This window comes from Electrona antarctica (assembly GCF_951216825.1).
Source record: "Electrona antarctica genome assembly, chromosome: 2".
Lineage (NCBI taxonomy): Eukaryota > Metazoa > Chordata > Actinopteri > Myctophiformes > Myctophidae > Electrona > Electrona antarctica.
Genome location: NC_136807.1, coordinates 51,908,743 through 51,924,750, shown reverse-complemented (window position 1 = coordinate 51,924,750; position 16,008 = coordinate 51,908,743). Strand labels below are relative to the sequence as shown.

The 16,008-nt window shown below is 40.2% G+C and overlaps 1 protein-coding gene across 1 annotated transcript; it reads right to left on the bottom strand.

Moving 5' to 3' along the window:
• Window positions 1-2,929: 2,929 nt before the first annotated feature.
• Window positions 2,930-13,726, bottom strand: LOC306934055 (uncharacterized protein; the record flags this gene model as incomplete). The annotated part of the gene is made up of 3 exons (XM_079516505.1): window positions 13,571-13,726; window positions 10,621-12,257; window positions 2,930-4,582 (listed from the first exon to the last, which is right to left on the bottom strand). The coding sequence occupies exons 2-3, from the start codon at window positions 12,253-12,255 to the stop codon at window positions 2,930-2,932; spliced, it is 3,288 nt and encodes a 1,095-aa protein (XP_079372631.1). The 5' UTR covers window positions 12,256-12,257; window positions 13,571-13,726.
• Window positions 13,727-16,008: the final 2,282 nt, after the last annotated feature.

Below are 16,008 nucleotides of genomic sequence, written 5' to 3'. Positions count from 1 at the left end.
GTTATAATAATCTGAATCTACAAAGTAACTATTAACTAAAGTTTTCAAATTAATGTAGTGGAGTAAAAGTACAATATTTGGATCCGAGATTTAGTGGAGTAGAAGTAAAAGTATTGGAAATTGGAAATACTCAAGTACTCAGCTCAGTTCCAGTTTGCTAAGTGTAAAAGCCTGGCCCTGACCTCCTAGCTGGGAACATTATATTTGCTCTATAGAAAGATGAAATAAATCTATCTGCCGCTAGACATATTTAGTTATTCATATCATGGGCACAGTTTAGCTACAGTACGGTAAGAGGATAGGTGGGCAGACTGGGCACCAAGGAAGAGTGGGCACCTCTGTGTTAAATTGGCTATTTATTCCCAAAATGTAAAAAGGGGACTTTCTTTTTTTTAAAGTAGTCTATATATGATTATAAGCTACATCTGTATATCCAGTCATGTTGGGGCATAAACAAGAAGTTGAAGGATAAAACTAAGTCTGATAATGATGTACGGTGCATGTTCACATCATGTATATTTAATACTTTACATCACATTGAACATTTTTCAAATATATATATTTTTTAACATTTTGGACAATAGAGCCAAGGTACCCAGATGTCCTTAGTGCCCATCTATCCTAAAATGATTTAGCTCCCGTTGTCATAACTGTGCTGCAGGAGAAACACTCAGTGGTGACACTAGGGTACATGTTTGTATTGTAAAACATTTCCAGTGACTTTTAATCAGTCAAATTGTGTCACCCTGACCTGATCCCTCAAGGCAGGGGTCATCACGGTTGTGATCTCTAAATGGACCCTCGGTCTGGCTCTGACAGGCAGGTAGTGTGTGTAGGCTGGGTGGTGTGTGTGGGCTGGGTGGTGTGTGACGACCCAGTTGAAGTACCTCTGTTGGTACGGAGACGGGCCCGGGAGAACCAATGATGAGACACAGAGGCAGTGTCACACCATAGATTCACAATGACAGGGAATATTTATACTACTGGATCAGAGAAACGAGACAGTAAGATATGAAGATGCGCGACATAGGAACGTGGCATGATGATGTGCAAGGTTGACCTCACGATGTACAAGGCTAGCCTTACTGTCGCATTACCAGGCTGACCTTAAGGGTGCCACCTAACAGGATGCCTCACATACCAAGACAGTACAATGCAGACAGAGAAACATCTCGCTATCAAGCACAATGCAAGCTGCACTGTAACTTATGAAGTACACTGTATCTCAAGTTCAGTACACAGACTTACTTAGCTGTATATGGCATGAATCATAACAATCACCATGCTGATTTGTGGTGGATGTTTCTGTCAAAATGTGCCACAAAGAGCTAGCCCTGAATGACCATACGCCTATGTAGATATTTTGATATTCCGTCTCTCGACATGTATACGAATAAATGTCCACCTACTTTTTACAACTGTAAACTGGTGACAATAAAGTTGATTCTGAACAGGAGGAGGCTATAAGGATAGACCTATCGGGACCGCTGGTGGTCAGTGAAGGCTGTCGTCTGTCACAGTGTGAGGCAGATTGATTGATTGTAAATGTTATTAAAAACAGTTCGAAAGTACAGGTCAATACAAAATCTGAACCAGAAAAAGCACTAAGACTTGTTTACATCAGGGTCCTCCATTTACAATTCATCAGAACATTTAAAGATGTCCTACAAATATACACTTCTATGAATAAAAGAAAAATCATCATATTCACTTTTAAAAAAGGGTAAACATGTACAGTATAGAAAAATGGGGGGGGGGGGGGGGGGGGGGGGCAGTTTCGAATTGCAGCAACCTGTAAGTGCCCTTCGAGAGCAGTCTGGAAGGAGTCTAGGGATTCACATCTCTTAGTTTAGTTGTGACGTGTTGTAAGCAAAGCTTTAATAAACAAAATATTAAATGTCGGTGACTTCTTTGTATATTTAAGTTATTTGTCATATCTGTCCTGTGCAATTTGTGATTACGAAGCCTAAAAACAGAAATACAAGTTGTAACGTTCCAAAGTTCAATGCCACACACACAATTAAATTGTTAATCACAATTATTTGTGTGACAATTAAACATAAACTTAAGTTTGTAATCATGACTGACCTATGCATTGCAATGCGTTGTGAGCTTGTAGATCTGCTATCTTCGGTGAACGATCCCCCAGAATAAGGATGCTAGGGTTCAAGTAGTTATAATGTCTGCATAGAGAGAACAATTCACAGAGTTTACAGTCATATGAACATTATGTACAATAACTGATTTATTTTGTCCGTCTGCTGATTGATAACATCATAGATTACTACTGTACACAAAAGAAAGAACAACAACATAATCATTTCAGTTTCACTGCATTCCTATTTGCATTTAAACGTTCTAGTATATATATTAGTACAACACTGACAATAACATGTTTTATTCCCGGTACAGTAAATATCAATCTTGCACATTAATGAACAACAATGGGCCGATTCATACTCCTATTTTAGAGCCGAATAAAAGTCGGTTCGGCTCTGTAGAGCCTACAATGTGACGTCATTTGAGGTTCGGGGGGGCAGGTACCGTCCTAAAGTCGGCTCTTCGGTGCTACTGAAAATTTCTGACGAGCCGAAATCATTTCGGCACTACAGCGCCGAAACAGCGGTAAAATGAGTATGAATCGGCCCAATGTCGAGTTAAACTTAAACGTGAATGCCATAAAATCTAGTCCTTGTACAGAGAGAGACAATTCTAAACAGACAGGAATATATTTTAAGCTAAAAAAAAAGAAGAAAGAAAACTATGTTGGCTACAACTCAGACATGTAAATGAAGTGTCATGAACAACAACAATATTTATTTTAAATGAAAGTTGACTGACACACAATTAAATTAAATTAAAACCTGTATGAACCCTTCTATACACACATTTGTTTTATATGAAAAACAACCTTTCCGTGCGGATTAGTCTAATCTGTGTGATTGACAGGAGATATGATCAGAGGAGCAGAGTTTTTACCATTCTTAATAACACCTGGACTGAAGTATGGATAGAGTTTCTCAGTGAAGGTGCAGCCAGTGTAAGAATAGAGATGATCTCTGGCCTCCACATCATAAAAGGAGACCAGACCCTCCTCATAATCCACAAACACTCCCACTTTCTGGAGCTCCTCTCTTACAGGGAGGAGGACAGGAGGGGAAGCATTAGCCTCGTACTCATTTCCATTCCTCAACCATATAGTCCAGATACCATTGTTGGGACTCAGTGTGATTGCACCTTTCCTGTTGATGGACTCCTTGACCACTCCTAAAGTCCAGGCAGTCTTCCCTCCAACCTGAACTTCATGGTAAAACCTTCCTGAGGAGAAGCTTTGTTTTCCTAAGACATCGGCACACAATGAGAATCTCTCTGGGTTGTCTGGGAGATTATTTTTTACGTTTCCACGACTCACTTGTTTTCCATCCCCAGTCAGGATGAGGTAGGGGTTTGCTGTATCAGCATCCAGAGTTATATCCACCTCATATTGCTGGATCCTCCTCAGCTCAGCATCATGCAGGTTCTTCTCCATCTCTTGACTGAGTGTCTTCTCCAGCTGTGCCACAGCTGTCTTCACAGTCCCTGCATATGAAGACTGATGGACATTGACCTTTGTCCAGTCCTTGGTGGGTGGAGGGGAGTTGATTGATGTGAAGTTCTGGAGGAGGTGGAGGTGGTTTTCAGTGTGTGAGAGCTGCTTCAGCTCAGAGCTTCTCTTCTCTAACTCAGTGATTTCTTGTTGCAGCTCTTTGATGAAGCCTTCAGCCTGTTTCTCTGTTGTTTTCTGCTTCTCTTCGATCACATCAATGAGCTCAGCCTGGCTTCTCTCAATACATCTGATCAGAGCTGTGAAGAACTGCACACTGTCTTCTATCTCTCTGTCTGCATCTTTCCTGCTGAACTCCGCTGAGTGTCGGACCTCCTGAATCTTCACTTGTCTCTCCCGGATCATCTGCTGAACTTCAGCCTCTGTCTTTCCCAGCTCAGCCTTCTTTCCTTCATATGCCTCTTTCAGAGATACAATCTGATGTAACTTGTGGTCTGACTCAGTGCAGAACTGACAGATGCACATGTGGTCAGTCTTACAGAACAGCTCCAGAGGTCTGTCATGTTTCTTACACAGGATGTCTTCCAGGTTCTTCACAGGGTCGATTAGTTTGTGTCGTTTTAACCCCGGGAGTTTCAGGTGAGGCTCCAGGTGAGCGTCACAGTAGGAGGTCAGACACACCAGGCAGGACTTCAGGGCTTTGGTTTTGGTCTCAGTACAGACGTCACAGGAGACTTCATCTGGTTCAGCAGGTTCTGGGTTTGTGCTGGAAGTTTGTCTCTGCTGCTTTGACTTCCTGAACTGATCGGCCATCTCAGAGAGGACTTTATTAACAGAGAATTTTGGTCTCATATTGAAGGTTTCTTTACATAGAGGACACTGATACACATTACTAGTGTTCCAGTAATGTGTGATACAGGTGTTGCAGTAGTTGTGTCCACATGAAGTGCTGATTGGATCAGTGAACACGTCCAGACAGATAGAACACAGGAACTGCTCTTCAGACAGGAGAATGCTGGCAGACGCCATTTCTACACACTGAAAATAAAAAGTGAAACAATTGTAGTTGGATGCTACTTCTCACAGGTATCCGAGTATCTGACTAATTACCTAAAAAAAGTGATTGACACTCACAGCCACAATACTAGAGGGAGCTAGAACAACGATTTGGTACCACAGACTTAAAAATAGGTAAATTCTCCTTCTACAGCACTGCCACCCAAGTGTGGAATGCCCTGACCTCCTCCCTCAAAAATGCAGATCACTGGGCGTCCTTTAAAACAGGCCTGAAAAAGTGAAAATCCACCTTTCAGCAGGCCAAAGGGAGAGGAAATGATCACTTCTCCTTTAGACAGATGATTACCAATAGGCCAAAGATTATTTTCTTTTGTATAGCACCTTTAATGACATCAAATGCAGTCCAAAGTGCTTTACATAAAAAAGAGATCAATAAAAGAAAAATAACGTTAATAATAATAAACCAGATTAAAAACAATAATATCAAAAACATGATCAAGACCCACTTTTCTCACACCTGTTCATTCACTTTCACATTTAACCACACAGACTACCCAGTCACCTATTTAGATAGATAGTAGATACGCACTTCAATAAGGAACCACACATACTCTACCTATTGAAAGATAATATACTAATGTACATTTACAGGTAAAGCTAGAGCAGGGCCGTGCAGAGAGCACTGGGGGGGCAGGGGCTCAAACTCCAGAAGGTGTGTGTGGGCGCGTGTAGCGCGTGCCGATTTTTGGGGGTGGTCTTTTTGTGGAGTCCTTCCCTTGTGCCTTTTCATGTCATTGGACAGTAAACTAAGCAACATGTTCTCATTAGTCTGAAACTAAAACTGACTGATGGCAGATTAAAAGATAATTCATTATGATAGTGGAATTTATCATTACTTGTCAAATGTTCGTCTTGAAGGGCCAATGGCACTTATCGGCCCCCCATACAAGCACGTATTGGTCCCCCACACAAGCCCTTATTGGCCCCCACATAAGCCCTTATTGCCCCCCCCCACACACACAAGCCCTTATTTGCCCCCCACACAAGCCCTTATTTGCCCCCCACAGAAGCCCTTATCCCCCCCCCCCCCACATGTCCTTATGTGGCAAAAAAAATAAAACTTAGTAAAAAGTGGGTCTTTGCTTTTAAAGCCTGTCTCAGGTAATGGGAGCTTGTTCCAAGCCAAATTGGTCTATAAAAGCAGAAAGATGCTTCCACATGTTTTTTACAATTCATTTTTGGCACCTCGAGGAGGCCAGCAGCACTTAGATGACCTAAGGAGACGGGTTGTGCAGACTCTTAAATGATTAGTAGATGAGTAGATTTTAGATTTGCTTTTTACGTTATTGGATTCTTGGATAGGCTATTGCATTTTAGATTAGAAGTTTTATATAAATCAACAAAATAATTCAGTGTTTTTAATGGCACCCTGTCTGTTTAAACCTGTGATCAGGCTGAAAGGTTGAATAAACATAAAACTGTGTTGGAACATATTTGGGCAGGCTTGGTGCTACACAACTTATACCTAAAAAACAATTAAAGGTATTTTTTAATCCTAAAGGTTACCGGGAGCCAGTGATCTTAAAGATGTTAAAACTGGAGGAATATGTTATTTGAGTAAGGCAGAGGGGCAGACAGACAGACAGACAGACAGACAGACAGACAGACAGACAGACACACACACACACACACACACACTGCACAGGGATCAAGGTCTGTGTGTGTGTGTGCTGTGCTTCAATCGCACACACGCAGCCGCACGCACGCGCATGACAGACGCACACGCACTCACGTCTCTCACACACACATACACACACACACACACACACACACACACACACACAGCAGCTCAGCTGAAATCATAAAAACGGACTAATATAGCTTAATTAATAAAATTTAGGCTAAATAATTTGGGAAAGTAAAAAACGGGTTTATGATGGTCATGTGAGGAAAATCAGGATTAGAGTTTAATAGACAGACTGACTGACAGAGGCAGGTTTCCTTGTTAGGATAAATCATACTACTAACTAAATGCAGTACTTACCAATGTTTAAGTTGTCGGTATGTGTGTAAAACGTCTTGTTGAAAGGTTTTGTAGACTTTTATTGAAAGGTTCTGTCTTCTGTAGACTCAGAGAGTATAGCCTAGTAAGCCTACTAGAGACTCTATACTATAGAGAGTGTCGCTGCCACCAAACTTTTATCTGTTAACTTTCGTTTCTCCAGATTTCATTTCATTCCATTTCCTCACTGAGGAACTGTAGCTGTTAACCCTTTACTGCCACCTGCTGGACAACAACTCAGAATGTGTACACAACCATTTCAGAACTACAGCATCTAAAATTCCAGCCAGGGAACATTATCCAATCTACAGTGGTGGAAAAACTACTCACATGTTTATATTAAGTAAAAGTATCAATACTGCAATGGAGAACTACTCTGTTACAAGTATAAGTCCGGATGTACTTGAGTAACAGTACAAAAGTATTGGCATCAAAATATGTACTTAAAGTACCAAAAGTAAAAGTAGGCTAGTCATTGTGAAGAATGTCCCATTTCAAGATTTCAAATGTATAAACATATTTGAAAATAGTCGATCTACAAGCTCACAATACGTCACATCCGACGCATTGTGAGCTTGTAGATCGACTATTTTCAAATAGCAAAAATGTATAGCCTAGGGTTGAAGACTGAAGTGTTTACTGTATGTTTTGTTATAATAATCTGAATCTACAAATTAACTAGCAACTCAAGTTTTCAAATAAATGTAGTGGAGTAAAAGTACAATATTTAGATCCCAGATGTAGTGGAGTAGAAGTAAAAGTATTGGAAATTGGAAATACTCAATACAGACTCAACTCAGTTCCAGTTTGCTAAGTGTAAAAGCCTGGCCCTGACCTCCTAGCTGGGGACATTATATTTGCTCTAAAGAAAGATGAAAAAAATCTATCTGCCGCTAGACATATTTAGTTATTCATATCATGGGCACAGTTTAGTTACAGTACGGTAAGAGGATAGGTGGGCAGACTGGGCACCAAGGAAGAGTGGGCACCTCTGTGTTAAATTGGCTATTTTTCCCAAAATATATAAAAAAGTTTGTTTTTAAGAAAGGTATACCTTGCATGATTAGAAGAACATGCTTTAATATTAGACAATGGTCTAATATTTCTACAATTGCTACAAAACTTGTATATCCAGTCATGTTGGGGCATGAACAAGAAGTTGAAGGATAAAACTAAGTCTGATAATGATGTACGGTGCATGTTCACATCATGTATACTTTACATCACATTGAACATTTTTCAAATAATGTATTTTTTAACATTTTAGACAAAAGAGCCAAGGTACCCACCCAGGTGTCCCTAGTGCCCAACTGCCCATCTATTCTGAATCCCTTTCGACGTCATGGACTCCGAGGGCCTAAACTTTTATTAGACAGGTGGTCCTCATTATAGTAATGATTATGTCCTGATTGTCCTGTGACCCCCATAGTAAAATAATTTAGCTCACGTTGTCATAACTGTGCTGCAGGAGAAACACTCAGTGGTGACACTAGGGTACATGTTTGTATTGTAAAACATTTCCAGTGACTTTGAATCAGTCAAATTGTGTCACCCTGACCTGATGCCTCAAGGCAGGAGTCATCACCATGCTGGTTTGTGTTGGACGTTTCTGTCAAAATGTGCCACAAAGAGCTACAATAGCCCTGAATGACAAAATGGTAAATGGTAAATGGTGCATTTATATAGCGCCTTTATCCAAGGCGCTTTACATAGATTGTGCATTACATTCACCCATTGATTCACACACACATTCATACACCGATTGCGGCGGAAGCCATGCAAGGTACCAACCAGCACATCGGGAGCAATTTGGGGTTCAGTGTCTTGCCCAAGGACACTTCGACATGTAGACAGGAGGAGCCGGGATTCGATCCACCGACCCATGGATCATTGGACGACCTGCTCTACCTCTTGAGCCACAGTCGCCCCATGACCACAGGTCTATGTAGATAATGTAGGTCTATGTAGACATTTTGATATTCTGTCTCTCGAACATGTACATTATAAGGATAAATGTCCACCTACTTTTTACATCTGTAAACTGTCTGTCTGTCATGTGACAATAAAGTTGATTCTGAACAGGAGGAGGCTATAAGGATTGACCTATCGGGACCGCTGGTGGTCAGTGAAGGCTGTTTAAAAAAAGGGTAAACGTGTACAGTATAGAAAAATGGGGGGGGGGGGGGCAGTTTCGAATTGCAGCAACCCTAGTGCCCTTCAAGAGCAGTCTCGAAGGAGTCTAGGGATTCACATCTCTTAACGGCTGTTGGTAGGGCGTTCCACATTTTAGTTTTGATGGTTTAAAAGACCCAAGTGTTACAAGGAAGGACATTTCAAGTTCTAGGAATACACTGTCAGACTGTGAGACACGAGGTTTCTGAACAACAATATAATACATAAAGAACAGTCTGGACACTGGATAATCTCCCCATGAACATTTATTGTAAAATCCACCAAATAACAGCATTGTATTTTCCATTGTTTCAAACATCAAAATCTTCCTCACTAGCAAATCCCAGACATGCAAAACATGCTGTCACAATTCCACATAAGATGAACACCAACATATACTATATGAAGGTCATCAATGTGACAACATGTTGTACCCTAGAACCCCCAAATCACAAGTCTTAATTTATACCCTCTATACTTAAAACAGACCTGAGTTGGCACTGTACTTGGTGCGCTCTTTTTCACCCCCTCTACACAAAATCTATTCACCAAAAATAGCAGATCTACAAGCTCACAACGCATAGCATTGCTAGGCCTGTCACAATTATTACATTATCGCCTAATCGTCAATCGTTTAAATGTAGAAAAATGTCCATACATTTTCAAACATTTTTCAAAAATAGCAGATCTACACGTTGTGTCGTAATAAAGCTTGTAGATCAACTATGTGCGCTATTTTGTAAAAACAAAAAATGGAAAGAACAAAGTATAAAATGTGTCAGTCAGTGTTGATTTCGTCAACTAAAAACTAAAACGAAACTTGTTCGTCGGAAACTAAATGAAAACTAAGCTATGATGACTAAAACTAAGACTAAATATATTGACAATTTCGTCAACAGCTAAAAACTAGACTAAAATGTTAGGAAGGGACTAGTGGACAAGAGATCCAAGTCATTTTCCACTTGGTTGCATGCTGAAAGCTCACAAGCTCACAACGCGTAGATCGGCAATTTTCAGCGAGTGTAAAATCAGTCATTACTGATCAAGGCCCGCCAAAATACATTTTAGTCGACTAAATCAACTGTAGATTTAGTTGACTAAAATCCTATGATATTTAGTCGACTAAAACTAGACTAACACTAAAACATTCCAGGTGACTAAAATATGACTAAAACTAAATGGAATCTATTCAAAAGACTTTGACTAAAACTAGAATAGAAATTTGCTGCCAAAAACAACACTGGTGTCAGTGAATTCTTTGTATATTTAAGTTATTCATTATATCTGCTCTGTGCAAGTTATGATTAGAAGCCTAAAAGGAAAATACAAGTTGTAATGCCACAAACACAATTAAATCGTTAATCTCAATTATTCGTGTATCAATGAATCGTCAACTTAAGTTTGTAATCGTGACAGCGCTACGCATTGTAATGCGTTGTGAGCTTGTAGATCTGCTATCTTCGGTGAACATTCCCCCAGAATAAGGATCAAGTTGTTATAATGTCTACATTGAGAGAACAATTCAGATATATGAATATTACGTACAATAACGGATTTGTTTTGTCCGTCTTCTATGATTGATAACATCATAGATATTAACTACTGTACTGTTCCTGGTAGATATCAATTCTGCCATAGAATATTAATATAATCTAGTCCCAATTATAAACAGACAGGAATATATTTTAAGCAAACAAAAAAAATAAGAAAACTATTTGACTACAACTCAGACATGGAAAATTAAGTGTTTGTTCTATATTACACACATTGAGAGAACAATTGAGAAAAAAAACACCTTTTGGTGCAGATTAGTCTAATCTGTGTGATTGACAGGAGATATGATCAGAGGAGCAGAGTTTTTACTATTGTTATTAAAACATGGACTGAAATATGGATAGAGTTTCTCAGTGAAGGTGCAGCCAGTGTAAGAGTACAGATGAACTCTGGCCTCCACATCATAAAAGGAGACCAGACCCTCCTCATAATCCACAAACACTCCTACTTTCTGGACTTCCTCTCTTACAGGGAGGAGGAAAGAAGGGGCAGCAAGAGCCTTGTACTCATTTCCATTCCTCAACCATATAGTCCAGTAGCCATCGTTGGGGGTCAGTGTGATTGATCCCTTCCTGTTGATGGACTCTCTGGCCACTCCTACATCCCAGGCAATCTTTCCTCCAACCTGAACCTCATAGTAAAACCTTCCTGAGGAGAAGCTTTGTTTTCCTAAGACATTGGCACGAGATGAGAATCTCTTTGGGTTGTCTGGGAGATTCTTCTTTATGTTTCCATGACTCACTTGTTTTCCATCCTCAGACAGCATGAGATTAGGATATGCTGTATCAGGGTCCAGAGTTACATCCACCTCATATTGCTGGATCCTCCTCAGCTCAGCATCATGCAGGTACTTCTCCATCTCCTGACTGAGTGTCTTCTCCAGCTGAGCCACAGCTGTCTTCACAGTCCCTGCATATGAAGACTGATGGACATTGACCTTTGTCCAGTCCTTGGTGGGTGGAGGGGAGTTGATGGATGTGAAGCTCTGGAGGAGGTGGAGGTGGTCTTCAGTGTATAAGAGCTGCTTCAGCTCAGAGCTTCTCTTCTCTAACTCTGTGATTTCTTGTTGCAGATCTTTGATGAAGCCTTCAGCCTGTTTCTCTGTAGTTTTCTGCTCCACTTCGATCACATCAATGAGCTCAGCCTGGCTTCTCTCAATACAGCTGATCAGAGCAGTGAAGACCTGCACACTGCCTGCTGTCTCTCTGTCTGCATCTTTCCTGCTGAGCTCTACTGAGTGTCTGACATCCTGAATCTTCACTTGTCTCTCCCGGATCATCTGCTGAACTTCAGCCTCCGTCTTTCCCAGCTCATCCTTCTTTCCTTCATAGGCCTCTTTCAGAGATACAATTCTATGTAACTTGTGGTCTGACTCAGTGCAGAACCGACAAACGCACATGAGGTCAGTCTTACAGAACAGCTCCAGAGGTCTGTCATGTTTCTTACACAGAATGTCTTCCAGGTTCTTCACAGGGTCGATTAGTTTGTGTCGTTTTAACCCTGCGAGTCTCAGGTGAGGCTCCAGGTGAGTGTCACAGTAGGAGGTCAGACACACCAGGCAGGACTTCAGGGCTCTGGGTTTGGTCTCAGTACAGACGTCACAGGAGACTTCATCTGGTTCAGCAGGTTCTGGGTTTGTGCTGGAAGTTTGTCTCTGCTGCTTTGACTTCCTGAACTGATCGGCCATCTCAGAGAGGACTTTATTAACAGAGAATTCTGGTCTATTACAGAAGGTTTTGTTACACAGTGGACACTGACACACATCACTGATGTTCCAGTAATGTGTGATACAGGTGTTGCAGTAGTTGTGTCCACATGGAGTGGTGATTGGATCAGTGAACACATCCAGACAGATAGAACACAGGAACTGCTCTTCAGACAGGAGACTGCTGCTGGCAGACGCCATTTCTACACACAGAAAATAAAAAGTGAAACAATTTTAGTTTTTGATGTTACTTCTCACAGATATCTGAGTATCTGACTAATTACCTAAAAATAAATTGAGCGGCACCCACATCCACAATACTACAGTGCCCTAGAATGACTATCTTATAAAAACACTTATAACACTTACACACTTGGGTAAATTCTCCTTCTACAGCACTGCCACCCAAGTGTGGAATGTCCTGACCCCTTCCCTAAAAAATGCAGATCACTGTTTTTCAAAACAGGCCTGAAAATCCACCTTTCAGCAGGCCACAGGGAGAGGAAATGATCACTTCTCCTGACAGGTGATTATCAATAGGCCAAAGAAGATTTTCTTTTTGTATCGCAGTTTTATAATGACATCAAATGCAGCCCAAAGTGCTTTACATAAAATAGAGAACAAAAGAAAAATAACATTCATAATATTAAACTAGGGATGTACCGATGAGACAATTTGGCCGATATCGATATCCGATATAATGAATTGCTAGTATGGCAGATAACCGATATAAACAATGTCGATATGATCTCATTCTGTATTTAAAAAATATAATTATTTTGGCCATTCTGAAAAAAGGCTGAATTTGATAAAAGCAATGCCTCTTTATTCCAAAACTAGGGATGCACCGTTATTGAAATGTTGGCTCATATCCCAACATAAACAGCTTGAATGTAGTATTTTTCTTTTAAATGTTCCAACTATTGACTCTTTCGAAAGCTTCCCCAGAAAACACTGATTTGCAGCCTTCATCATCACAAAAGGCTTTTTCAGGCATTTGTTAATTATTATTTTTAATTTATTATAATACAATTAAACGTAACTATCCAATATATTTTTATTATATAAATATATATTATATTATATATTTTACCGATACCGATTAATTGGTTTAAGGCAAATATCGGCCGATACCGATGTGTTTGCCGATTAATCTCCCATCACTATATTAAACCAGATTAAAAACAAGATAAAAACACATGATCAAGAACAAATTAAAAGTAGGCAAGATCAACATTAAGACACTACACGAAAATAATCACTACATGACTTTTAGAAGGATCACAGATCTCACACCTGTTCATTCACTTTCATATTTAAGCACACAAACTACCTGTCACCTATTTAGATAGCTGGATGCGGCCTACAAAACACACACACACATTTTGGGGAAGTGAAAAACGCTATGATAGTCATACGTGAGGAAAAATCAGGATTAGAGTTTAATAGACAGACTGACTGAGAGGCAGGTTTCCTTGTTAGTATAAATCATTAACTAAATGCAGTAGCTACTCACCAATGATTTTGTCAGTATTTGTGTAAAAAGTCTTGTAGAAAGGTTCTGTAGAGACTTTGTATAACGTCTTGTAAAAAGGTTCTGTAGAGAGTACTAGACTGTAGACTAGAGAGTGTCGCTGCGACCAAACTTTTCGTTCGTTGCACCAGATTTCATTTCCTCATTGACGAACTGTAGCTGTTAACCCTTTACTGCCACCTGCTGGACAACAACTCAGAATGTGTACACAACCATTTGAGAACCCCAGCATCTAAAATTCCAGCCAGGGAACATTATCCAATCTACAGTGGTGGAAAAACTACTCAAATATTTTACTTAAAGTATCAATACTGCAATGGAGAACTCGCTCTGTTAAGTGAGTAAGTCCAGAATTCCAAAGTTACATTAGTGAAAGTACAAAAGTATTGGCATCAACGTGTACTTAAAGTACCAAAAGTAAAAGTAGGCTACTAATTGTGAAGAATGTCCCATTATAAGATTTCAAATAGTGAAAATTGAAAATAGCCGATCTACAAGCTCACAATGCGTCACATCCCAGGGCGGCTGTGGCTCAGGAGGTAGAGCAGGTCGTCCAATGATCCCTGGGTCGGCGGTTCGAATCCCGGCTCCTCCTGTCCACATGTCGAAGTGTCCTTGGGCAAGACACTGAACCCTACATTGCCTCCAATGAGTCGGTTGGTGTGAGCTCGCCACCATATATATATCGCCAAAATATATAAAAAAAAGTTTCTTTTTAAGAAAGGTATACTTTGCATGATTAGAAGAACATGCTTTAACATTAGACAATTAAGGACTAATATTTCTACAATTGCAACAACACCTGTATATCCACTTTATACAGTCATGTTGGGGCATGAACAAGAAGTTGAAGGATAAAACTAAGTCTGATAATGATGTACCGTGCATGTTCACATCATGCCTACATTTTTCAAATAATTTATTTTTTAACATTTGACAAAAGAGCCCAGGTGACCCTAGTGCCCATCTATCCTGAATCTCTTTTCGACGTCATGGACTCCGAGGGCCTAAACTTTGGGGTGAGGTGGTCCTCATTATAGTAATGATTATGTCCTGATTGTCCTGTGACCCCATAGTAAAATAATTTAGCTCATGTTGTCATAACTGTGCTGCAGGAGAAACACTCAGTGGTGACACTAGGGTACATGTTTGTATTGTAAAAGTTTCCAGCGATTTTTAATCAGTCAAATTGTGTCACCCTGACCTGATGCCTCAAGGCAGAGGTCATCACCATGATGGTTTAGCTACAGTAGCCCTGAATGACCACAGGTCTATGTAGATAATGTAGGCCTATGTAGACATTTTGATATTCTGTCTCTCGAATACAGTACAGTATAAGGATAAATGTCCACCTACTTTTTACATCTGTAAACTGTCTGTCTGTGATGTGACAATAAAGTTGATTCTGAACAGGAGGAGGCTATAAGGATAGGCCTATCGGGTGGTCAGTGAAGGCTATCGTCTGTCACTGTGAGCTGTGAGGCAGATTGATTGACTGAAAATGTTATTAAAAACAGTTCAAAAGTACAGGTCAGTACAAATTCTGGACAAAACCAGATAAAGCACTAAGACTTGTTTACACCAGGGTCCCCCATTTACATTTCATCAGAACATTTAAAGACTTACAAATATACACTTCTATGAACAAAAGAAAAATCATCATATTCAGTTTTAAAAAATGGTAAAAGTGTACAGTATAGAAAAATGGGGAGGGGGGGGGGCAGTTTCCAATTGCAGCAACCTGTAAGTGCCCTTCGAGAACGGTCTCAAAGGAGTTTAGGGATTCACATCTCTTAACGGCTGTTGGTAGGGTGTTCCACATTTTAGTTTTGATGGTTTAAAAGACCCAAGTGTTACAAGGAAGGGCATTTCAAGTTCTAGGAATACACTGTGCCAGTCTGTGAGACTGACACAGTGGTAGAAATGACTTCCATGATTTTACACAAAAACTATTTTCTATTTGAGAACTCCTATTATCTCCAACTGCAGGGGGCACCAATGGGCTCAGTATTCAGTCCAGATTATGCAGGCATTGCCTTGGGCTTCCTTGAACACAATTCAGTGTGGCACAACAATCCTTTTGCCCACAATATGTTGTTATTTAAGAGATGTATTGATGATATTATCCTTATCTGGCAAGGTACTGAGGAAGAGCTTCATAGTTTTGTGTCCTACCTGAACAATCTGGCACCTACCATTAAATTCAATATGGAATTCAGCAAACATGAAATTCCATTTCTAGACACCCGTGTACTTTTTCAGGATGGCAAATCTGTACTCTGTACACCAAACCCACAGACAAGAATAGTCTTTTACATGCCACCAGTGCACACCCCCCTGCTTTGAAGAAAGGTTTACCATATTCTCAATTCCTTAGACTGAAACGAATCTGTAACCGTCAGTCAGATTTTGAAAAAGAG